General features: G+C 35.4%; 2 protein-coding genes across 2 annotated transcripts; both read right to left on the minus strand.

The window, feature by feature from the left end:
• Nucleotides 1–10: 10 nt before the first annotated feature.
• Nucleotides 11–24,933, minus strand: LOC135686018 (uncharacterized). Its single transcript, XM_065202162.2, has 18 exons — nucleotides 24,606–24,933; nucleotides 22,118–22,167; nucleotides 21,313–21,344; nucleotides 20,031–20,598; nucleotides 18,817–18,856; nucleotides 18,168–18,202; nucleotides 17,558–17,592; nucleotides 16,574–16,756; nucleotides 16,309–16,381; nucleotides 15,994–16,064; nucleotides 15,220–15,371; nucleotides 13,592–13,688; nucleotides 12,831–12,992; nucleotides 11,987–12,055; nucleotides 9,990–10,071; nucleotides 8,531–9,282; nucleotides 7,566–7,631; nucleotides 11–1,694 (listed from the first exon to the last, which is right to left on the minus strand). Coding segments are annotated over exons 1-18 (2,535 nt in total). The 5' UTR covers nucleotides 24,608–24,933; the 3' UTR covers nucleotides 11–1,628.
• Nucleotides 1,709–7,559, minus strand: LOC135686020 (uncharacterized). Its single transcript, XM_065202164.2, has one exon. The coding sequence runs from the start codon at nucleotides 6,966–6,968 to the stop codon at nucleotides 4,347–4,349; it is 2,622 nt and encodes an 873-aa protein (XP_065058236.2). The 5' UTR covers nucleotides 6,969–7,559; the 3' UTR covers nucleotides 1,709–4,346.
• Nucleotides 24,934–25,917: the final 984 nt, after the last annotated feature.

The raw sequence follows: 25,917 nt of genomic DNA on the forward strand, positions 1-25,917 counted from the left end.
CTCTCTGAGTATAAGGAATGTTATTTTCCAAGCCTCTAGTTCGATAGAGGGGGTCCGAGGGGGCAAAACCCCCGTAAAGCTAAAGAGCTCTGATCTCGTCGGCAATAAAACGTGGTTCTCTTTTTTATCTAACTTCTAGATTTGACATAAATATTTTAAAGCTGAATGTAACGATTATTCCATCATTCTGAATACGATTGGCAAGTTTATGGTACTTAGAAATGCCTTTTTTAAGAGACGAAAATCTCCAAGTAGCCTGATTTATGACATTTGACTTGACTTAATGGGAGATTTAATCTCGTTTTCTATTTCATTTCTAATTCAATAAAAATATAAAAAATGCTTATTCGATTTTTGTTGGAAAATCGAAATATATCGCCCCTCCTATGAATTTTCCTGTCTACATTACTGAGCTACGTAGTACCAGTAACATATAGGGACACAACAACTTACATAGCCTCAGAAAAGTTTTAAAATCCACTCTCCCACAAGGAATTTCCAAAACAATTTTTTCATTCAACAAAACAACAAAACTAGATTTAGATGCAAATACCCATTTATCCCGTATTGTCAAAGGTTTCTCAAACCTAAAGCCCTGTCCAAACGGTGAGACATTAGATGCAATATTTGTCCATTTATTTACTTGCCTTGTTAAAGTTTCCAATGATCTGTTTTCAATATCATTGTTTTTCGGCGAGTTGTTGGGGATTTCACAGAAGAAAGACCAGCGGGAATATTTTCATGAAGATTTACTAATGGTGCAACATTGCCAAAACAGCAAGATAAAAAATTCTTTATTTTATCTTGGTAACTGAAGTTGCAACAAACGATGTACCATTGCCTTCTCAACCGAGGGGTAAATAGATTTCCAGGGATTTTCAGATAAAACAATAGGATTTTCCTAAAAAGTGTATGAAATTTTCTTGGAGTGATTTGCCTTCGTTCTCAACAATTTGTGGGCCAAATGCTACATTATTTCGCAAGGAATTGAAGGATTTTATTCATAATTCTGAAAATTTTCATCAGGAGATACAAGTCCAATTAAAAAATGTCATCGCTCAAACTATCCTTATGGTTCAATGAGAGCCTTTCTGCATGCAACTGTTTACTGAATACCTGGCTTGAAATTTTGTAGTCGATGAAAACGAATTTGACAAAATAATAATGTTCCAGGAAGGGGGATAGGTTTATCATGGCGGTGACATAAACGTCGTGAGACACTTCAATGATGCTGTTACAAATAAATTCAGAAATTCTTTTCTAATATAGACGAGGCCTTAATAAGCAATCAAACATTGCCTGAGCATCTCCGAAATTGGAGGGATATCTTTTTACTAAATGAGGAAACAATTTTCTCAGCTTATTTCTTTTCAAAACCAGAATGGCAAATGGTTCTATATTTTCTCAATTAGTAATCTTTGATTCAAAACTAAGTTGTACGCCAACTTCAAATAAATTTGGATACAAAATTTTGACAGTGGAAAAATAGCAGACAACAGCAATCAGAGCTTCATTTATTAGTGTGCATTTGATTGAAATACTATTAAATTTACAGCTATAACAATATATATATATATCTGGAATGATATGTGCATGTACAACTAGATATATTAAAATTTCTAAGTAATTCATTGGAAGTTCCCTCCTGAAGGAGTATTTACTTTTTCGTACTCTTTTTGCTTGTCCAGAAGACCCTGAAATACAGAAATCAAATAATTAGGGACAGATACATGGCATACACTGTTTTTTCTTAAAAGAAAACCTTATTTCTTACTGAGCTGAAATATTACTACTAATTTGCGATTCTGAGCCTAAAATTGTTCTTAGTCATATAATTTGGTAAGAATGGAGAAAAAAGCAAAAATCCTTCCTATTTTATTTTTCATCAAGAAAAGAAACAGAAATTGAACATACTAGCAAAATACAAGCTTTACAACGAGGAGAGTACCTCAAAACTTTTGCTTGAAAGTCATGTTTATTTTGTTTGCTTAGATTACTCAAATAAATCATAAGTCTTAAGTTTAAATAATTATTAAGTTTCACCAACATCATTATAAAATTCATTATTGAAAAAGAAAAGTATGCGAAGTCAATTGAAAGGTTAAATAAAAATCATAGATTATTTCTGCCTGGACTATCATTTCGAAGATGACTTTAAAATAACCAAAATTAAAGCGAACGTAGATTCAGGTCATATCGAACAGATATTGAGGACGAAGGCGTGGTGTTGCAAGATGTAAAAAGAGACAAAATATTTCTCTGCAACTACTGTATTCGTAAAGTAATTTCCCTAACTCATACTAAAATCAGTTTGGCAAAGTAATTTTCCTCAATCGACAAAAGAAGTACTACATCTTCCAAAATCTTGTAAAAAGCAATGAATAGACTTATTAAAAATTGTAGTTGAAGTATTTCAAATCTGAAAAAAATTTGCCTTATACTATACTACACGTGATGTTTTTCCTGGCAATTATTTGTTTATTTCATAATAACTGCTCCGAGAAGAAAATTTGGCAGTGTATTATCATTAAATCATTACTATTATTATCATAAAAGATAAATGGATCGTCTTAGAATTTATCACAAAAAGAAAAGCTACAGATCCTTCCTTTTATACCATCAAAAAACTGCAACAAAATCTGCAAGCCTGTCGCATTAGACGTTTACTGGATTGTTCAACAGAAATTATTCCATGGGAACATTTATTAAAAGTTCAAACGACATTTACTCCTATTAATTTTTTTTCAAAGCTTGACGTCCCAGCCAGTTTTGGCATGTGCTTCGTATTGAGGATTGATAACAAGGGGTCAGTGTTTGGATGAGACATTACACTGTTTTCACCCCGGGAAAGAGACTAATATGTTTTTAGGATATGGGTGCTCAGGTTACTTTCATGGGCTTAGAATTGTGCAAATGTTTTTTCGGACAGTCAATTGTACAGTTACATTGGGTTCATGAAATTCTGAAATATTTTTTGGGTCTTGTATATAAGAAAAGTTTAAAAGATAGAGAAAATTGCAAACTTCAACGTGTAGGGCAAGAAAAATTATCTTTTGGGTCAATTTGCAAGCTATAATTATATTTTAGGTTGATGGTTGGCGGCCAACCCTAAGCACTCCTAATACAAATATACACGAAAACTTCTAGGAGCACGAAAAGCAGGAAAAAATGACATAAACTGGTAGCTGATGTCATACGATAGGGCACAACAACAAGAAGACTGATGGACGGAACAGGTTACGTAATCAACTGCTAAGTAGAATCAATACGATTCTTACGGACATTAGGATGTTACTCAAACTTTTATTCAGAATATAACACAAACAAGATCAGCGTCAGTCTTCGCCTGACCAGCCTTATTCAACATGACCAGATTAAATTATGACGATAAACCAATTAACCTACCAAGAAGAACGCCTGAACAGTTCTGATTGAGAAGAAGAACAACCATAGGGTTCTCACACTTTATTGTGAACTTTGGCTCGTTAGATACAAGACCAACCCAAGTATATTACATTAACATCTAATATACTTTATAGCTTCTACTCTATATTGCTGTTCAGAACAAACTTTGGTTCCTTCTTTATTTATAGCTTCTTGCAGCTATCATCCCTTATTCGCAGCCATTATTATCAATTAAAAAAATTTCCACGAGCTGGAAAACTGTATATGTATATAAGAATAGCTAAAAATTATTGAGACCAGGCTAAATCATATATACTCCAAAGAAGATATTTGCAGGAGGAGTGAAAAAAAGAGGAAAAGTTCTTAGGGGATGTAGCAGGGAGATCACAATTCGCATTTGAATCTAGTCATTTACGTGTCTTCAAAGATTTAAACCCAAAATTATCAGAAAAATTTAGGATGATGCAAGAATCTATTTCTAAGATGCGTCTCACACCATAGAAATTGTACAGAATAAATGCAGCTTTCCTTAAGCTTACTCTCGAGTCTTGAACAATAAATGGAAATCAGTCCTGGTTGTCTTAAAACAACCTGAAAATATCTTCAACTTCCAGAGATAGATCTTAATCAATGAAAATAAAGGCATGGAATGTCTGGCAACAAAAAGGGCTTTTATTTTGATTGGTTGCCATTTGATAAATACGGCCAATGCTTCTTTCATGCCCTTTGAATCGTTTACGTGTCAAACGTGTTATGAAAAAACCCTTACATATTTAGTTTGTTTTTTTAAAAAACTCGATTGGAATTCGAATATAATAGAAAACACAACATGCAGTTTTATTATTTATCAGTCGAGTCAGCATTGTGATATGTCAGTCTTTAATTAAAAAAGATTTTTGTCCATCTATTAAGTTTTATATCAACAACTGGTATCTTAGTAGTCACCCTCGTTTCCAATCTATGTTTCTTCCTTTACTAATCCCCATTCCCATCTCAGCAAGAGACCCAAAATTCCTATTCATACCCCCACCAAGCATGAGAACACTGATGTCACTTTCTGTCTTAGCAATCGGTCCCGTGATTTCTGATTCAGAGAGATCAGAGCCTGAGGATTCGTCTGATTCATAATCCATTTTGTCTTTTGAAGTGTCCTGTAAACTGGCAAGAATGTCTTTTCTAGCCCCAGATGTGGAAGCAACACAGCTGGCATTGTTTTTAGCAATTTCTCGATTCGTGCTAAATGACGTTTCCTTCAAAACACTATCCTCCTTTATAATAATAGGTTTTACCACCTCAAGATCTGAAAGCATAGGGCTTTTCTGCATTACACTCCTTGACATTCGAGGGGTCAAAGCTGATTTTTCGGTTCCCTCTCCACCTTTCTCAAGAACAGCTTTGTCCTTTATTACTCTGATACCATTGTTTTGTTCAGCATCGTCTTCTCTGCGCTCCATATCAAATGAAACAGATTTAGCTACTTTCTTGTTTGAAAGTAGACTTCCAAAAGATTCAGATGTTGTTAAAAACAAATTTCTTTGGCTGACAGAGCTTTCTTTCAAACAGGATGATGAGCGTGAGACATGTAAAGACTGGCAACCCTTTGTTTGATCATTATCTGCCTTCTTACTCTCCTCACTTTCAGGAATGCCTTTACAGTCTTCTGCTAAATTTCCCACCTTTGAATCTTGAGACAGAGATCTGTTGGCCTCCTTCAAGCACGTGCTCGGCTCTATTTGTCCGAGCTTTGAAACAACACCAGATCGCTCTCTTGCCTTTTCATCAGAGTAAAGATCGAAATTGCCAGCAACGAAATCTTTTGCACGGCCCCCAGCAGAACCCAAAATTGTGCTCTCGCCACACTCACTATGTGGAAATGATTGACTGCCTATTTTCCTGCGCGGTGCCAACAGCCCAATACAACGAACGTCCTTTTCACTGTCCTCTCCCATACTCAATGCATTTCGTTCTTTGGCAGTGGAAGACAAAATTGCTAGTTTATCGTTTTCTTTGAGGCCGAAATCAGGGCAGGATTGGCTGGAAGATGCAACAGATGCTTTCAAACCTTTCCATTTTTCAAAAGATTCTTTTGTACGAGGTTGGATAATACGCCCTTCATTATTGTCCTGTTTCGTTGCCTGTCCAGAATCTTCTCTTTTATTTGCTAACTCATTCAAGCTTCTTCGTCGAGTGAGTGAACCAATGGGCTTTTCACATTCAGATATCAATTTCTGTTCTCTGAGTTTTTCCCTCAACATGTTGGTTTTCGGATGGGTTAAATTACTTTCAAAGGGAGAAATTTCTTCTATGTCACTCTTTGATGATGCTCTTCTCAAAGGCCTTCTTGGGGATGGCGAATAAGAGCTGGACATATTACGCAAGGTCCCCGAAACAAGCTCTTCACAAACAGGCAGCAGCCCATTTTTCCATTTGTAGCACCTCTGGTGGTATTCTAACTCTTTAGTTGTTCGTCTGACGATAATTGCAGATTTGACTCCATACCATATGTGAATAATTATAAAGGACAAGCTTGCGATGCCACAAGAAAGATTATCAAACAGCTTTCTGCCATCCACTGTTTTTATCTTGGAAACGATGCTATTCTCCAAGGCAACAGCAAAGATGAAAATAACTGATGTTAGAACATACCAGTCAAGAACGGTTAGGTATGATACCGGGGGTAAGCTTTGCGAAACAACGAACTTGAAGGTTACAGCTGTGAGTAGCAGTGTAAGTATCACGCTGAGTCGATCCCCCGTACTATCTGGATCGATGAAAAATGTAGTAAATGACAACAGAGATATCAGAAACATCATAAAAACTATGTTTGTCAGGTAATATGAGTATCTTCGTCTTATGTGAAACTCAAAAGCAAATGTGGAGTAGCTGATGAGAGAAACTTTCGAAGAGTCTTCAGAGGATGTCGCACCCTTTGTGATCACGTGATCTAGAAGGTTCCACTCATCTTTTCCAAGAAAGTTTTTATTTGAGAGCACGCAAGGAATGTTGGGTGTTCGATCAAAGATAAGCACAGTACTACTCCATTTTGACGAAATTTGAATTTTCAGCGTCTGGATATCAAACGGAAAGCTATGAAGCATGAACTGCGACTTGAAACGGCCAACAACACGGAACGAAAGCTGAACAGTTGGATGCGGCTTGCAAGGCAATCTTATTAATTTGTGTTTCTTCTGCATGCTTTTGATTTCAACAGCATTAACGAAATATATTCTTGGATCCCAATGTTGTGACCAGTCAATTTCAGAAACATTATACTTTCCTTGCAGCTGAGGTTCTTCCCAAGTCGCCGCTAAGAAAAATTCGCAAGTAAATTCTTGTTTCACTGTATCTATATCCGACACAGAAAAGATGTTAACCCTTACTGAAACCAATACGGCCTTTTTTGACTGCCTTGCAACACAAACCGCTTCCTCGTCACACATTTTTGTATTTTCCTCGATTGCATGAAGTTTTCCATTCATCTGTTCCAGAGTGCGTAGAATTTCCTTTAGCGAAGAACATACTTCATTGCGCCCCTCGCTGGAAAACACATCCTCTCCACTCATACTGCCTTTAGCATATAAATTCACGATATCTGCATGTGCATCTCTAGTTTATGACAACTTCGACCTGCTTTCTAGGCCTAAAAGTTAGTCCGACTTTTTCCTATCACTCGTGGAGTTTTACTGGCTATGTACCCATTGCTGCACTGCCTTAAAAATACTGCAGCGAAATTCAATGTCTCAATTATGTAAACCGTGCTTCAAACCACTCCCAAGAGGGTCGCAATTGAATTGACATTTCAGAGCCATTGGATCATCTCGTGCAACTTTTGTTAAAAATTCCATTTCACTAAGTCGAAGTTCTGATAAACATCACAGGTTTCAAATGCACAGTGAAGGGTGCCTGGTACAAACATTGACTTTTGAAATGAGCAGAGTCCCAACGAAAGCAGGGTCTCAACTTGAGTCTCAGAAAGTAGGTTGATTCAAATAATTAGCAAGGCCAAGTGGGGAAATTCCTCGTGAGAAATTCAGATAGTGATGAGGATAATTAAGATGAATGGTGATAAGCGAAATTTCATTCTAGTCTGATAATAAGTTCAGGTTTGAAACTGCAGTTGTTGCAGCTCGGTTAAAAATATCATGGAAAATGGCACTTACCTTGCGAAGCACTTGAAGTTGTTCCAGAATTTGTTGTTGCCTTTCAGTTGGAAACCCCCGTGAATCCTGTTAACAAAAAAGACAGTAGCAAAAAAATCAATCTATAATTGATTAGGTATTTGTACAGCCATAATTATATAAATCTTTGCAAAATTTCTGACTGTTGCTAAACATACGAAATTTATGATCATAGCAAGGAAGGAAAGCACCGCTCTACCGAAGGGCCTCCGGCGAAGAGGGGAGGGTTTGGCCACCCACTTCTTTGCAAAAGGAGACCTTTTTGCAAAACCTTGTGTTATACGTCTTTAATTTGCCTTTGGCGGAGCCCCTGTACCACTGTTTGCAAAAATTTTAAATAGAATTAGGACTATCTTTAAATATTGCATTAGAATTCCCGTTTATGCATGCAATCGCTTGACTTTCTTTGCTTTCTCGCTGTTTCAATACTTTGCCCTTCCCTGGAGCACTAGATTATTCCTTTACCTTCCCCTATCCCTTTTCTGTCCCAAATCCTACAGCTTTAAGAGCTATAAAGCCTTTCCCACTTTAAGCGGGGTGATTTTGACCCCTTTATCAAGCCAGTAGTCATTGCCTTAAATATAAAATAGGGCATTGCCCGCATTTTCAAATACATGGGTTCCACTTTTCATGTAGAGATTCAATCTTAGATTCTCTAAGACGATTGATTTGGAAGCTTAAGCAAAAAGTTGAAAGTCAGATTGAAAACCTAAATATATCTCACAATTGTGCTCGAGGGTAGAGTTATATTAATAACGGAGGTGCAAATCTTTCAACACACCTAGGTGTAGCCTACACATATGAATAAATTACTTAACAAAATGGGATACAGTTTAGAGTTTTCCGAAATGATGGTGATAGGAATAATTAAAAACTTGCTTGGAGATTTTATCCTGATTTTTAAACTGCTGAAAAACTGAAATAGGCATTAGAAGCTCATAGCTTACCCAAGAACTATTTTCATCCTTATTTTGAACGTGTGATAATCTACTTGGGTTGCCAACAGAATTTCCACGTGACGTAGAATTCTCCTCTAGCGTAATTGTGGAAGTGCGATTATACGAATATTGTCCAAAGCTTTCGAATCCCTCATCATTATTTTCTACCTCAAATACAGGCAATGGACCTTTCTCATCATCAAGATCTGGTGAGGTAATCCTTTCTGGATCTTCGACCACAGGTTCATGGTTCACAACAAGTCTTTCGCTTGTTACCTTATTTTCCTTTCGCTTATTTCTCGGCGCCTTTTCTTTCAAGACATTATTCCGATTATTTATAGGCTCTTTAGTCCGTTTTAAACTTTTATCAACCCGGTGTTTTAAAGTAGTTTCTTCCTTTCTTTGTTTTTCTTCCTGTTTTGATCTGTTACCCAAAGAGGCTTTTTTCGGGTCGGATTTTCGGCCCGGTTTCTGTGGAATCCTGGAGTCTTTATGTTCGCCTTTTCCCTTTCTGGAACTGGCTTCATCCTTTGACGTTTTCGCTTTAGCTTTATCCTTCAATCCTGCATTCTCCTTTGCATTGTTTTTCTCCTTTTCTTTCCCTCCTTCGTAAGACTCATCCATAAGGTTTAAAATTGGCCTAAATTCCTTGTCAGACCGTGAAGAAATCTGGAACGGAACATCCATAGAATGGGAGGGTAAAGATAGCCTTGAGATGATTTTTTCGGTTCTTGAACTTTCTTCTTCTTTCAAACTTATACCTGCAAGTCAAAGATACCTGAATGAGTTCAGGCCAATATAACCGGACAATTTATTGACAGTATATTTGACGTCACAAAAAATCCTGAAACAATTTTCGTCACAATGAAATTATCAATAGCAGAAACTTTGCATTTTTATAAATTTGGTTATATCAGCTACTTCCTCTCTCTAGCTTAAACAGAGTTCAGAAAAAAGCCCCAACTTTCCTACTGATCAACTGCGCAATATTTGCAATGCACAAAATTTTCCTTGTATCTTTTGAATAAAAGCTTCTTAGAAATAGAATTTAAGTAAGTATCTAAGGTTTGTCACGAAAAATCAGAAGTTGAAGCACAACAGTAAATTCCTCTCACATCATATACTTTTGTCAAGTAATGCCCTGCATTTTTGGAAAACCTTCTTCTGCCTCACAGCCGTGGAACCGTAATAGTTTCTGGACTTTGAGCTAACATAACTTTTTGATCGCTTAATCAGAACCGAGAAAGCCAGATAAAACCAAACATCCACAATTTATTCAGTGTCATGTTGATAAATAAGGAAAGTTTACGACATACACTGTCTTAAGGACAACAATTTTTAACTCCTAAGCAGTACACGCATCTGATGTCAAATCTGACCACAGAAGTAAAGTTTGGAGTATCTTACTTTTGATACAAGAACTGCAACACACACGACATGACTTTTTGAAGCACCTAAATAAACTTACTTTCTGCATGGCTGCCTGACTCAAGTTTGGAAATATCATGTCCCCCTGCTTTCAATTTTCGAAGCATGGTGTTTTGCTTTTCCTGCAGTAAAACTTGTTATTCATTTCGATTCAATATAAACCAAAACAAAATACCAAAATGACATCTTCATATTAAAAGAATATTTGGAAGCGGAATTTATTAAACGTTTAATGTCAGGATGTAAACTAGCTAATTATAATTATAAGAACCTTTATCAATGAATCCACAATTAGATTTCTACGTTAGCAAGAGATATTACTTGCTTCGATAAGAACTGTTATCATTCCCAGGTTTCGTACAAATAATACAGAAGAAAGCCACACCTCGTCAACGCAATGAATATTAAGGAAATCCTAAACACTAGTAAGATTTAATATGATTAGCTTCAACTCAAAACAAGGAATTTATCGGTTCATATTGACAACATCATCAGCTAAGATGTGACCAGGCCACAGTGGCGAAGCCAAAGGTCTTGCTGGTCCTGCTGAGCAGGATCAAGAATTTCCAAAGATAAGATTTACTGTAAACAATAAACAATTTCTTCTTTGCAAAAAGGAAGTTTCAAATTCTTTTTGATAAACAGTCCCCAGTTCCGCCAGCTGATACAGGCATCCCGTGCTAATCTCAAGGTCCTGTTCTCTTCTACGGCAGCCCTGTATTTTGGTCCTGCTCATAACTATGATACCCTATGTTTGGTCCTGCTTCACAATGGGCTTTTGTGAATTTAGTCCTGCTTCACAATAGTCTAGAACAAAGAGCAGTCCTGCTCAATCTCGGGAGCAGGACCTCGTCGAAATGACCATCATAACATTTCGTAAGCAGTTGTGATTTGATTGGTCGAGGGTTCACCTACGTAGGTCAAAGAGCATTGTTTTGAAAACCTTTGGTCCTGCTATTTCTGAGAGCAGGACTGCAAGAATTGCCCTGTGCATTCTCGTTTTGCTATGAGATACTAGCAAGGAGGCCAGTTCAAGAATTATGGCGAGGCGATGTGAATGCAGATTTTCTGCTTGCTTTGGCAATACCAATGATATTATTATTGACAGCAAAACTTGCCTCAGTTGAGCTGCATAAATTTTATTTGTAACAAGACAGAGTCCAAAGTTCGCAAGAAAGAAATGTAAACAACGAGAATTGGCTGTATGAGGCACTCTGATTTCGGCCTTTGTACGATCGTTTGAGGCACGGTATATCATGGTGGCCTAAATAAAATTTTCTTAGACTTGGGCAAGGACGATGAAAGCATAATTGAATTTACTGTTGTGTGATTGAAAGTTTTGAGTTGGAGAATAAACCAATTTCAGCGGAATTTGCATTTTTCTACCTGAATTGTTTTCTCGTCTAATGGTTTATCTAATAAAGTTGTTTTCATTGATAATGCGACACATTATTCGATTGTACCTCTCTTTATCAGCTGCAGAATAATTGTTCTGCAGAATATGTGAACTTGCCCCTACAGACTTTAAACTCTGTTGTTTATTAAAATTATTTTAATAGAGTATCTAGATTGGTCAGGTTTATAAGACCAAAATCTGGAATACCACAAATATATGATATGCAACTTCAAATGCCACCCCTACCCCCTTTTATCGTCAAATTTAGTTATCACCAATTTGAACTTTTACTTCAGCTGTAGAGGCTTACTACAATTTAACATAGATTTGTTTGAAAAGTAAGCACCCTAAAGCACGTCTTTAAGTATGGATTTATTTTTCAAAAGATAGACATCGATTTAAAATTTGCTTTTAACTGAATTTAAGAAAAAATTCATCTGCAAAATAGAATTTTTGTCCATAGGCTTTTCCAATTGAATAAGGGCGTGGCCCTGTCCATATAGCAGGACCAACAATTTTTGGCTAGCTTCGCCACTGCCAGGCCAGACACAAAAATGCAAACAACGGTTATTCAATAGCAGCTGTTATCGATGTGTACTTAAATTCTCGGAGAAATGATATTGGACCATAGTTAACAATACCTTCTTTGCAGCATCATATGCTTCAAGAACGCTTTGTTGCAAGGCCAGATGCCTCTGTCTTTCAGCTTCCTAGAAGTCAAATTATAAACATCACATTGATAACATATTTCCGATTGGCCTATTTCGATCCACAACTGGGTATATATTTTCCATCTTGTTCTTTCGGACCCTTATTCTGACTCTAGGAGTGTCAGACGAAAAGCTTTAAGTATGTTATAAAGTTTGCTTTTTTCAAAGCCATTATCAAATTTTGTACCACCATTGTTCATATTTTTAATCAAAAACCTTTCGTTAGTAAACCTAGAAACGAACGCAAGGATATGGGGTAGCAATGATGTAGAGCTGGTTGCAGGGGTCTTTGCCGCCACCTAAAATAAAAGCCACCTAAAATTTTCCGAAGGTTCTTCAGGACCCGTACTTGCTAGTCTTTAAGCTTTTGAATGAAATATGGATTTGGCCCCCTTACGTCACTGGTGGAAACATACTTCCCAAAGTTGGAAGAACAGGGGGATCTGAGAATACTGGGTGAGTACATTGTTATATTATATAATTGAATCAATCATGCCTGTCATTCTACTCAGTAAGCTTGTGTCAAAGCCGTAACAAGAGTTTGTTAGAGTCTGCAAAGCTTTACAGAAGGAAAAGTTACGGGGAATTTGACGCTGTTGTCATTCTTGTAGGTGACCATTATTTTCATCAAGTGAACAGGGACCCTAATTTTTTCGCATAGTAGCTGTCCATCACAAACAAAAAGATAGTTGCAAGAAGCTTCTCTAATAGCAATGTGATATTATCTAGTCGTGAATTCGTTTCTAGCATATCAAGTAGTAGATTAAAGTAGTACCTCTTTCTCCATCCGCTTCCTTGCTTCTTCCTCGTATTGCCTAGCCAACTGCTCTCTTTCTCTCGCTAATTTTTCCTCTTCTTCCCGCTCTTCTCTGAACTTCCTTTCTTTCTCTATCATTTTCAATCTTCGTTTCTCTTCAACTTGCTCCTCAACAGCTCTCTAAAAAATTAAGTCAAAGCATTTTTGCTGCTATGGCTTCAACAGAGACTAAAGGATAAAATAAAATATATTTGAAAACGCAATGTCTTTGGGAAAAAAACATAAGAGTAGACACATCACGATGAGCATTTACAGGGCTTATATTTACTTTAAGCTTGAATAACATGGAAAAGTCTAACGGTCTGTCTGCTGACTACGCTAGACAAAGCACCAAGGAACGCCAAACAGAATCATCTCTTAGAACAAAAAATTTACAAAAGTTTACATTTTATAAAATTTTAGGCCTTTGAAAGGCTGTTTTAATCATTTCATACTTTAACACACGATTTTCTATTACAGTTTTCCAAATTTTTTAGACAAACAAAAAGTAATAAAGAATCTATATTACAAAGGGAAGAAAAAAGTTCTAAAAAGCACCTTTCTTATATCTTTCATTAATTGCTTGATTATCTATCTGTTTACAAATTTTTGATAACTCATATTCAAATTTGAAAAGAGTTTATCAATATTTATTTCATTATTCTAAATGAAAGTCCCGTATGCAAACCATTTGGTGACTATGATAAAATTACTAAATGATCAGGATCCATGATTTGTACCTGGTGCTCCAGTATTTTCTGCCTTTTTCTCTCAATTTCGTCAAGCTCAAACTGATTTTTCGTCGAATGCTGACCTCGAGCAAAGCCTCTTTCGTTCCTAGAAGAAATCAATTTGCAGTAAACTTGGGACTGAATGCTGGCAAAATCTGGTCGGATAAAGATAATTATTTTAGCCATGTGAAAACGAAGAAACCTTCTTACAACGTTTACTTTCTCTATTTATTGAAACTGGTATCGACCAATGAAGTTATGTTTTCCAGTTTAAAACAAGAGAAGCGTTGAGGGAATTTACATCTGTGGCCCCTCGTAAAAAAAGTTTCATCTTCTATTAAATTTGAAAATGTCTCGGTGCCAATCGATTCTTTCAATATAATTTCATTGTAATGTAAATAGGCACTATTTCTTGCCAACATCAGCTTTCTCATTCGTCTCGTCACAAATCACGAGAGAAGAAATTCTGCTTCACACCTTACCCTTGATTAACTGAAATAAAAATGTTATTTCAAATATTAACTGATGTTTGAGGGTGATCGTTAAAGATTAATTAAAGCTAATAGCATCCATAGTGTTTTCTATGGTCCTATCCAGTACCGGACAGGCAAGGAATGTTGGAATTCAATCGCACTTCCACTTGCCAACACTTCCACATTCATTTCCACACAAGCATTCAAAGATCCTTCATTGTTTTTATTATTTACTGTTTTAATATGAAATTCTTTAGAGTTGGTTCTTACTTAGTTCTTAACTAATTCAGACCAACTATTTACAATGAATACCCATATAAATATAATAAAATATTAAGAAATTGATAAAAAAGAAGAAAAAGAATATTATATCTGGAATAAATGCTTTAAATTTTTACGCAGTCCGCTCCGCTCCATATCTTTCTACGTTTCTTAAAAGAGCAGGCGGAGGTTAAGCTTTTAAAATCATTCTGAAAGTAGTTCCATAAGATGCTGCCTCGAAAGACTATACTATCATTTCCATATATAATAGTGTTAAGTTGAGCATAGCCAATAGAAGGGAGAACCATTTTCTTCTCCGCAATTTGCTTCTCTGCAAAATGACGATTATAGGCATGTATATGGAAAGCCTCAAAGCTAGATGCGTATCTCAATATGGTTGACATTAAAACTTGAAAATTTTACTCTCAGGGCCATGCAGCTGGAACGAGGCTAAGTGAAATGACTATGGTTTGAGGGAACATTGGCAGATTCTTTGATCGTAAATTATATTGCCTACTCTTTTAATGGAACATGTCCCACATTAATTATATTCTAAACTTAACCAATCTAATCAATCAGAGAGAAAGAGGGCCTCCAGCCCTGGTCCTATCAAGTCCACAACTGTAAAATAATAGCGACAGTTTGCTAAATGGTATCGAAATATAAATTGGATATGTTCACATTTTAAAAACTTGAACCAGAAATCGATTAACCGGAATTCTTTATCCAAATAAAACGCTATAGAAGAAGTTTTACAGATCTTTTAGGGTACAGAACTACCTACTTTGAAAACACGCAAATGTTGGTAGGCTCCCCTAGGCGTCTATTCTATTGGCCCATCTTATGGAGTGTTCCTAATAATAAGAACATGCATAGCAAAAAATAATCATGAAGGCAACTCACGGACTGTCACCTATGAATCCATGACTAGAATTATCTGCCTGCTTCTCTGCCAAAGGACTTTTCGCTTTGAACGGTGGTACATCGGGTTCATATGCAGATTCCGGCTCTGCTGTAACTTTTTCGTGGCGACTTGTCAATTTTACAGCTAAAGGCTGGGAGGTTAAGAATGTACAAATATATGAAATTTTAAACAGTTGTTCTTTTTCTCACAAAAGTTAATCATATAATGTAAAAAAAAAGAAGCAATACCCACCCAGCTTATAGTCACACTGCTGGTTACAGTCACATAAGATGTAGACTCAATTATGCAAAACTCTTCAGCTTAGCTCCGTTTACAGCCACACTCTCTCAAGCAACAGTTGGTGAGACTTTTATCGGATGATGATTGGTTAACATTAAAAGCACCGAAAGGAGACTAAGTGATACTAAAGTACAAATAAAGTAGGGGATTGATGGCTTGAATTCGTTTGTTGAAATTCAAAGTGTCTAGTTTTTGACAAGGAAATTCTAACAGCGCAATGGGAACTTCAATTTCCAAGTTCTTTTGATAACATTGAAGATCAGTAACTGGACTTGCTACAAGTCTCTCAATAGAGAGAGAGACAGAGAGAGAGAGAGAGAGAGAGAGAGAGAGAGAGAGAGAGAGAGAGAGAGAGAGAGAGAGAGAGAGAGAGAGAGAGAGAAAGAGAGAGAGAGAGAGAGAGAGAGGAGAGAGAGAGAGAGAGAGAGAGAGAGAGAGAGAGAACACTTTTCTATCCTAAAAAACCTACTTACAGTTTCCATTGCCATTGCAAGTCTTTCTTTCTCCGAAATCGTGGCCTTTTTCTTCTCCTGCATTTGCTTCTCTGCAAAATGACGATTAAATGAATGTATATAGAAAGCCTCAAAGCTAGATGCGTATCTCAATATAATTGACATTGAAGCTTGAAAATTTTATTCTTAGGGTCATGCAGCTGGAACGAAGCTAAGTTAATATTGAAAAACAGAATCCCGATATATAGATTAACATAAATATAGCTTTCTCTAGTGGGTGAATTCTGCTCTCAATTAAAAAATTAAATCAATACTTTTGAAGCAAAAGATTTGTACCTAGGTCTGCAAGCCATTGCTTGTTCTTTTCTCTGTCTGATTGACCGTAGTCAAATGCAACTTGCCCAGGAGCCTAGGAGTGAAAAGAAAATAAATCACATGGCTCTGCTGAAATTTCAAAGACTTAGACTGCATAGACTGCAAATCAAAGACTTGAGAGTATTAATCGATGATACTTTGTATCTGCAAAACTTTTGTTTCGATCAGCAAATATTGAAGTTTCTTAACGATGCAACAGGATTTCAAAAAACATTTTGAAGCTTACCCCAACTACAAAAGAGCTTCGCATTGCATGACGGTCCATTTTCCCGCGAGCCGTCATATTTGTTGCAGCTTTGTCAAGATCCTCGTTGGGTATTTTCCCATTCCTTGGTATTTCATTCAGGCTGATAGTAGAAACACTATCTTCACTGTGCAGTTTACGTCTACTGGCATAATTGTTTGGTTCCTAATCAACAAAATAGTAATTGAGTATTCAGTCATAATATGTATTTATTTGGCATAACAAAGAAAGGCAACAGTTTCTTTTTTGCATTTTTCCCGCAGAATTATTTTTGTGGCAATTTTTCTTGTTTTGGAGACAATTTTTTGAAAAAAGCAACTTTTTTGTCGCTTAATCTCCCTGTCATTAATAACGAAAACTATTCGCAATAAGGTTAAGCAAAAAATTTCAAGAACTTTATTGTCAGAAACCATCGGCCAGCAATTGAAGTCTCACTGCGAGAATAGACAGGGTAACCCTTTATAAGGTACGATTCACAGCATGAAATAAATAATGCAAGAACATCGAATGCTAAGAGTTTTCCTAAAATTCATATTCTTCAAAAACCATTGAAAATTAACGAATGCTAGCATAATTTTTTTAACAATGCCCTACACAAGAACATTCGGAGATGCAACAAGAGGCTGAAACATAGCAGACTGAAGTATTTTCACCTGACACACTTCAGAGTAAAAACGTCGGATAGTGGCCGAAAGTGAGCAGAAAATTTATATCCAGGCCTGGATCGAAAGTGACGTAACAGGGAAAAGACGCGATGATTGGTTCTGACAACATTCGATTAAAAAATATTTGGACAAAAGCATTAGTTTACGGGATAAAAGTTTATTGGAAAAATAACGTAAGAAGATTTAAATTGGGGCCAAGCAGTAAATCTGTGTTGCCTTCTTTAAAGAATGTTGTTAAAAGGAGGTCAAGAATTCATAATAATACTAATTTTACGATTATTTAAATTCAAAGAAAACTAACTTTTGATGTTGCATATGAGTCTTTTATATTGGGACCTGGAAGAAGAAAGCATTGCGTAAATAAAGCCTAATATCAAGCATAACGTAATGCCTCTATACGATCTACATAAAGCATTTTATGGTGATGAAAAACAGAGCGAGAAAAGCTTGAATTACTGATGTTCCAAGCTATATGTGTGTCATGACTTGCATCCAGTATGTTATACTTCACATAATTGGTTTCAACAGTTTTATGTGATAATGAGTTGTTATCTAGTTTCAAAAGTATAAAGAATCTTGGAAACACTTAAGTTCACCAAATCATGAAAGTGATTTTTCAAATCAGTTCTGCGATATTTCTGCTATATTTCTGCGATATTTCTGCGATATGTCTGCGACATTTCTGCGAAAAATACTTTGACTATACAATACTGTATACACTCCACATCAAAGCGGTTTAATTTATTCTATTTTGCTAATTTGTAAACATATTGTATCAATTTATACTTCATTGTATTAAATTCTGTTCATTATAATATGCTTGTAGTTAAACTGTTTGTTATAGTTAATATTGGAACGTAATTTTTATGCTGTGGAATTTAAAACGAAACAGAAACTTAACTGGTACTTACCTTCAAAACTGTAATTGTCCTTGGGGTTCCGCAAACTTTAAAAAAGTAATAAAAAGTTTGGTAGACAATTAATTATATCAACTATTCAAATAGCGAAGTTAATAAAACTATATGTGAAAGAAAGATATCAAAAAAGATATCGATCGATTAGAAAGATGATTTCAAATAAATATAAAATGCTGCAAAATTTCAAAACTGCGCGGAAATGGAACCAAATTGTAATGTAGTTGAGAATTTATTACGGCTGTAGAGTAACACAGCTCAGCCCTTCGTAAATATGTAGTGTGATCTCGTAATCTGCATGTGTTGCTTATGTCTTGGTGATATATACTTCTGAATTCATTGTTCATAGCTACATTTTTTAGGAGAGCAACAATAGAGCTCTATAGAATCCTTCTTTCTGTTTGCTGATTCATATGTTATTTCACGTTGAGGTCTGATGAGAGATTTGTTGGCAATCGAGCGATCTGCCAGCTATACAGATATTAACTAAGTGTTCTGTTCGTCTTAAAAATAATGCTTTAAAATAATTTCTAATACACCATAAAAAAATTATAGCGAAATGTTTGAACAATTTTTAAAGAAACTGAGATTTACATGACTATCAAAAAATACCACCCATAGGTTAAATTTGAAAAAATCAAATTACGTAGAATTGTGGTCTTCATTTTCAAAGTCCAAGTTGAGACCTGGAACGTAAAAAGTACAACAGAATATAGTGCTGATGCACACAGAAATGAAAAGAAGTAAATCTCAACGAAAGTTTTGATTATGCATATTCAGCAAGTTTTGCACACTCTTAAACGTCCAAAAATTTCTGTCAAGATTCTCAGCTTTGAATTGGCTTAAAGATAATACTCAAAGCAGTGATTTATGGTATCAAGGTGATGAAAACTAAAGGTTTACATAGACACCCTACCAAAAAACCTTTATAACCCAAACTACAAGGCAATCTACAGATACTTAAGATGCTTAAAAGCGACATATTTTAAAGCCTATCGCTAATTGAATTCTGGGAGCTGAACAGTCTTGTTATAGAGAAATATCTAAAGAATATCTCTTGAAGAATGTTAAAAATAAAAAGCACCTTCCGAAAATATTTAGTGGGGCAACAGAGCGTCTTGATGTGAATATTAACCATTTAATGGTTAAAGCTGACCGAGAACAAGAAAAACAGAGATAAATACATTCATCGGAAGATTCAAATAAATCGAGATAGCACAGACTTGGGATGGATTGTAACCAAGAAGAAAAGACATCGGAGAGATGGAAAAATCTGGATTTAATTGATTTGAGTAAGTAAGAAAACCTTAGCAACTGAAGGTAAAAGTTTTAAGTGCATTGACGATACCAGTAAAAGGTATGGGAGATGGCAATAGCTCTAAGATCAAACTAGAAAAGGATGTTGACATTGCTTCTGGGAATTCCATTAAGAGAATGGCAAAGCAATGAGAAAATTCGCGCTGAAGCAAAAGTTGCAAATAGCTGTTGAAAAGATTGGGGAAGTTGGGTTGAGATGGTAATACCATATATTTAAAAAAGAGGAAAATCCAGTAAAAGCAGCAAAGAGACTACCACTTGGGCGATTGAGATTAAAATGACGAAAGGATGTTGTAGATAAAGATATGAGGAGGTCACAATCAAGGGTGAAGAAGGCACAGAATAGAATGTAATGATAAGAATGTAGACCGTGGACAAACCAGGTTTCGGTTGAAGCAAAGAGGTGAGTAACACAGATGGGTAGGATGCAAAGACGCAACAAGCGACTAAAAAATGAAGGTACAATTTCATAAAGGCTGTAGGTATAAAATAAATGACAAAGATAATTCGAAATCCTTTCCAGGACGTAAAAGCTGAACAAACCTGGGACATATGTTGGCTCTATGACATCATCAGAGATGTTGTCTTTCTTTAATGTCGACAGTGACGCTTTATCATTAAATTTTGATACATCAGCAAACCCTTGATTTCCTTTAACCTTTGTCATCACCTCAAGAATTGATACATCTCCAGTCTTTAAAGATTCCATCAATGACATCAGTTCAGACTGAGAAATAACCCCAGGCTTGTCTGAAATGACAGCAGCTTTACTTGGCTGCGTGTAGCTAGATGTTTTGCCTTTTGTCACACGCTTTGCACCGACGCTTTCTTTGTCACTAGCTTTTGTGTTTGTATTCCTTGTATTTATGGATTTTGGCTGTTTTTCCTGAACAATTCTTTCTGTTGGTCTTTCTGGCTTGCCTGTTTTCTTTTTAGCATCTTTGGGATCAGCATGCGTTTCTGTATTTACTTTTACATGACTTTGTGACAGAGTTTCTTTGTGTTTTGCTAGCTGTCTTGGCGATTCATCCTTATGGCTAGGTAGCACATGGTTACCCTTAATCTCTTTGGTCTTGCGCCTACCAGCACTGCTTAGCGATCGTATATTTGTCTAAAGAGCAAGTAAATTGTGTCAAATAATGTCTTCTAGCTTCTCTGTCGAATACTGAAAAATCTAAAAATACTAAAGCTTCTTATATTAATCATTCGAGCAACAAAATTGTGGTACAATTTCAATATTAATTGCAGCTAATCTTACCTTGCAAGCTAACAGTCAAATGTGTTTTAAAAGACGAATATAGTTTGGTTCGTTTTCGTCGTCTACAGTTTGGTTCATTAACAAATTATCTTAACATTCTGTTAAAAAACCCCATTTTAAAAGAAAGCAAATGCAATTAGGATGACACAAAGACTCTAGTACATTGATGTATTCCAGTTATTCCAAAATTCTGTTTAAGTTGTTCTAAAATTCAAATTTAATCGATGTTACTCAAATTGCAATGTCACCCTTGTTTTTATTTTTATAACTAAATCGTTTTTTTATTCAATATAAAAAATTTTCATTTAAATTAACTGGCCTATTTACATCAAATAAAATTAAATGGGTTAAATTGAAACAGAACAGAGTTTGACAGAGGACCTTCCAGGTGGTGGAAGCATCCTATAAAACATATTCAAATAAGCAAAAAGCTTGGAGATTTAAATATTTAGTAGAAAGGAACTATCTTCTATGTGGTTCATACATGACATAAATTGTGCTAAATACGCCAGTTTGAAAATAACAAGATCCAATATAGATAAAATTTTGTGTAACTTCAAAAATCACCTTTTTGACATTGCCAACACCTTTTAAAGTAGCTGAAAGAAATATATTGAAGGAAATTGAAAAAGAGTTTTTAAAAAGCTTAAAGAAATGTAAAAATTGCAAAAAACTTAGTTTTGAAATTTTCAGACTCTTGGCATTAAAATAAGTCAAATGAAATAATTTCAAAGTCTTTTTCTACAACTTAATATTCATCTTTGATATAGTACAAAAAGGACTGCTGCTTACTGTTTTACTCAAGAGGATTATCCAAAACCGATTTGCTGACAATCAGGGCAAGCCTGCCTTTATTTACCAACAAGATTGAAAATTTGCCAACAAAGCACCCCTCGGTGGCAAAAAACTCCTCATCTTAAAATGTAATACCCCTTTCTCTCAAAGCTAGGGCCCTGGGAGTCAAAAATAAGTTTACACCAAAAAGGCAATACATTAAATTACAAGAAAATCAACTTGCCAGGAAAGTCATATTCCAAGCAACAAACAAGAAGGTTAGTAATATAACTATCTTTACCAAACATTTTACATAAAATCTACTACATAAATTTGAGGTATTGAAATGCAACAGGTATCAAATGCAACTTGAAAGCAAATTTATAATATTTGATGATATTAGTAGGGGCACAGTTGCTTAGGGGCAAAGAGGGATATCTCATCCCCTAAAGTGCTAATTTTGCTACTTGATCAAAATAGATGGGAAAATCTTGTCTTCAGCCACCCTCCACAACAATGTAACTACTTTGTGTAGGCAGTGAAAAATTATTCTGATAAAGTGAAAAATCAAATTTGCAGTGCTTCTGGCATTTCTTACCATCTGAAAGAACAATATCAAACTTTCCATCTTTTGACTGGATATTCAACCTACAAAAAGGTTCAAATAATCATCAAATTACATTCAACATTATATTCACAGGCAATTTTCTTAGTTGCAAACAACTACCAGAATAGGATCAATGGCTTGTTCTCGCATGAACAGGTCAGATTGAGACTATAATTAACAAAGCATTGGAGTTTTCAGGCACCTGCTGGAATTGTACAACTACTAGGTGATCAATAAAACATGATTCTCCAACCTAGTTACTTTTAATGAAACTGGGTATTAACAAAAGGTTGTAGTTATCTTTTCAGATGAACACTCACAGCAAGGTTTACTTTCATAGGGAGGAGCCATTTATCAATGTTTACAATCTAAAATCTACATGATCTTACTATTCAATTTTGAGTACATTATAATCTAAGGTGGGTATGCAAGTATGGGGCACTGCATGCCTGCCAATTCATTGTGGTTATATTTAAATTTATTCAATAATGCTTATTATGGTCTTTTTAAAGTGGTCTTTATCAGTAGTAATTGCAGCTTGTTTACAAGGTCACGGTCATAAGAATTTCTGATCAGTTGGACTTAATAGTGATTTTTTTCTGTAAAGGAATTCTTTCATGATTTCTAACTGGTAGGAATATCATTAAATGACATGATTTTGTTATTTTTCTACGGTGGGCCAAAGGTCCATGTACTTATCTGCTAACATGTAATGTGCAATGAAGCAAAATTTAAAACAAAAAAACAATTTTAAATTCAAAATATAAAGAGGATAATCTTAAACTAGAGTAGCAGAGTAGCAGCTTCCCCCTTTTCCGTTACAAAATAATTCCAGTATACTTCCTTTATAACAAAGTACCCAATGGGAAGCAATCTGTTTTAACGTGCTGTCAGTACCTCTTTTATCTTGAACTTTCTTTGCTCTAAAATTTTTGAGCAGAAATAGGCCCCATTTTGGAACAAAACATGTCATCTTCGACAAAAGGACACTATATCTGACAAATGTGGTACTTCTTTTACCATCAAATTTTACTTTTTGCAGTGAAAAGGGGCATTTTCATTTAAAAAGAGAGGAATTTGTTCCTATGCTATGAATCATGGTGACTCTGTAATGACTGCAAATTTTTCCTAAAGTATATTGTGGGCCATAGCCTAGTTCTTCCTAAATCACTATGCTAAATCAGGTATAGCGTTTTTGAAAATGTGCAATTGTTGTTCCCATTGAAAAATGCTGAGAATCACTATATAATGATGACCAGGTAGATAGTGACAAATTAATGAGCTTTCGCAGTGAGATGAATATGCTATGCCATATCTTTTTGGCCCCTTTTCTTCTGTGATGTGCCAAAGTGTTGTGCCCAAAATCAATCAAGCACTGAGCCAAAACTTTGTACCAAAACATTATCGAACTGAGGCAGCCTTTCCACTAACCCAGCTTAAAACAAAAATGGGTTAAAATTTATCCATTTTTGCGTTGCGCTTCCACTAACCCACTTGAAAAACAGATAAGTTTAAGAATGGGTCTCTGAGTGGATCATTTTTCACCCAGGTATCTTTCAACCCACCTGTGGGCTAGTGGGAACGCCAAACCTGGGTAACTTTTGATCCACTTAAAACAACAACAGCATTATACAAAAGAAAAACAAGGACTATTGTTGTAAATTCTGATTTCTCTCACAGCTATGCGTGCTTTGGTTTCTGTTTATAATATTTAAATCTGATTTACCTGAAGTGTAGAGAGCTAAAGACATATCTTAAGCCTGGGTACATTTTAACCCAGCTTAGTGGAAATGATCAAAAATGGATTAAAACAAGCTTAAAACAAGCTTAAAGCAAACTGATGTTTCCATTGACTCACTTTAAAAACAGATACATTTTAACCCACTTTTGTTCTACCCTGGGTAAGTAGAAGGGCTGCCTGAAGCTAAAGATCATACAGAAAAAGGAAACGGATAGAATAACAGAATGTTAGGTGTTTGAAATGATATACTAATGGTAATTTAGAACAATTCGTTCCTTTACATAAAGAACTTGCCAAAGTGCAGAGTAGGGTCGGTTTCAAAAAGATCTTGAGCATGATAATCAGTGTGCACCTGAAGTGCATGCTTGTAAAAATCCATGGGTTGCCATAAATGAACGTTTTGTGCAATGAAAACTGCTTGCAATTAGAACCCCAAATTCCATCTTGGGTGTACTTTGCAGTTTGGGAAAGTTTTTTGCTTTGGGCAAGCAAGCAAAAATCAAGTTACTAGAGTTAAATCAGTTAATTTGTACATATAAAGGTTCATGATAAATTTCAAGCTTTTTCAATTAATATCGTTAGTTGAGGACATTTTGAATGAACTTTTCTTTAAATTTTACGCCTCTGTAGTTCATACTACCTCTTACAATTCGCAAGCAAAATCTGTGGATTAAATGTTTAGTTGATTAGACTCGGTTACTTCATTGGAAAACTACTAAATGCCACTCAAAAACTTACATGATCTCGACAGACTCTTGATTCGCAAATCAAGCAACTTTTGTATATTTATCTGTCTTATTTTGCACATTATCCTGCACAAACCTTGACAATTCTTCTCGAGTCGGGTTGATGATATGAATTACGGAGTTTCGTTGCTGGGAATATCTTGACAATTAGACAGCAATGACTTGAGATACCCATTTGCCAGTTTCTGGTCGGTTCATAATCTCTTGAAAGTCATAGATTATTCATGAATTAACAACTGCCGTAAAAAGCCTCTATACACGCATACAATCAAACTTTCTTGACTTTATCATGACTTGTTTTCATTCCTTAGAAACAGCTAGATCAACCTCGTTTCAGACATCGAAAACAAGGTAAAAAGAAGATGGCAATACGCTTCTAAGAAAAAGTATTGGGACAACTTCAAATTTTAAATTAAATTTTATGGAAAAATTTTCAAGACTTTTAAAAACCTTTTGTTATTAACTCGGGGAGTAAACTAACGAGGACGTGCCAATTTTTGTTAAAAATTTGGACCCATAAATCCTCAAATGTCTGAAAAAATGTGACCCATAATTTCGCAAACATGATAAAAACTATGCCCATAATCCTGCAAAGCAAATAACATTTTAAAGCACATAAAAATCATTAAACGAATTTTGCATGAGCTTTGCCCCAAATCTCAATATTACACATATTTCATGGTTTTATTTCTAACTGGTCATTCATTATGTTAATGCTAAATGTCCCTCCTAATAATTTTGCAATATTTTCCCAAAATGGTACCAATAATTCTGCATGCTTCTTCAAATGGTACACATAGTTCCGCACATATTTCAAAAAGTGATACCGATAATTTCACACTTTTCAGAAAAAAGGTACCCCTAAATAATGGCATGTCCCTGTACCTTTAAAAATGTCAAGGTATCCCCCCCTCCCCCCACATTTTCCAGCCTTATTAAAATGAAATGCTCTGTAGTAATAAAATTAACCGTCGCCGACAAGTTTAGTGACCGGCTTCTCCTTTAGTGCTACGCAGTTTTACAAGTTGCTTGAGTAAATTCAATAATTTAACGAAATTGTAATATTTTCGTAAGTTTGATAATATTTGAAAATTAATTGTTTGATCTTGTGCCCTTTTTATAAATTTTCTTTGCTATGCAAATATGAACTTAAATAATTGAATTTGATTGGGCATCTTTTAAAATTGTGAAAATCGTGCTGTCTTGCCGTTATAAGGCCATATAACCCTTTAGCATATTTTGCTGTTATATACGAAAAATTGTAAGGGCCCTATGTTTTCACGGTTATGATTCAAAAACAGAAG

This window comes from Rhopilema esculentum, chromosome 6 (genome assembly GCF_057945365.1).
Source record: "Rhopilema esculentum isolate cy_ngs chromosome 6, ASM5794536v1, whole genome shotgun sequence".
NCBI lineage: Eukaryota > Metazoa > Cnidaria > Scyphozoa > Rhizostomeae > Rhizostomatidae > Rhopilema > Rhopilema esculentum.

Coding starts and splice junctions, on each gene's coding strand:
- LOC135686020 (XM_065202164.2), bottom strand. CDS start 6,968: ATGAGTGGAGAGGATGTGTTTTCCAGCGAGGGGCGCAATGAAGTATGT.
- LOC135686018 (XM_065202162.2), bottom strand. Junction 16,757..17,557: donor ACTCATATGCAACATCAAAA/GTTAGTTTTCTT, acceptor TTTGTTGATTAG/GAACCAAACAATTATGCCAG. Junction 7,632..8,530: donor AGGATGAAAATAGTTCTTGG/GTAAGCTATGAG, acceptor TTTTGTTAACAG/GATTCACGGGGGTTTCCAAC.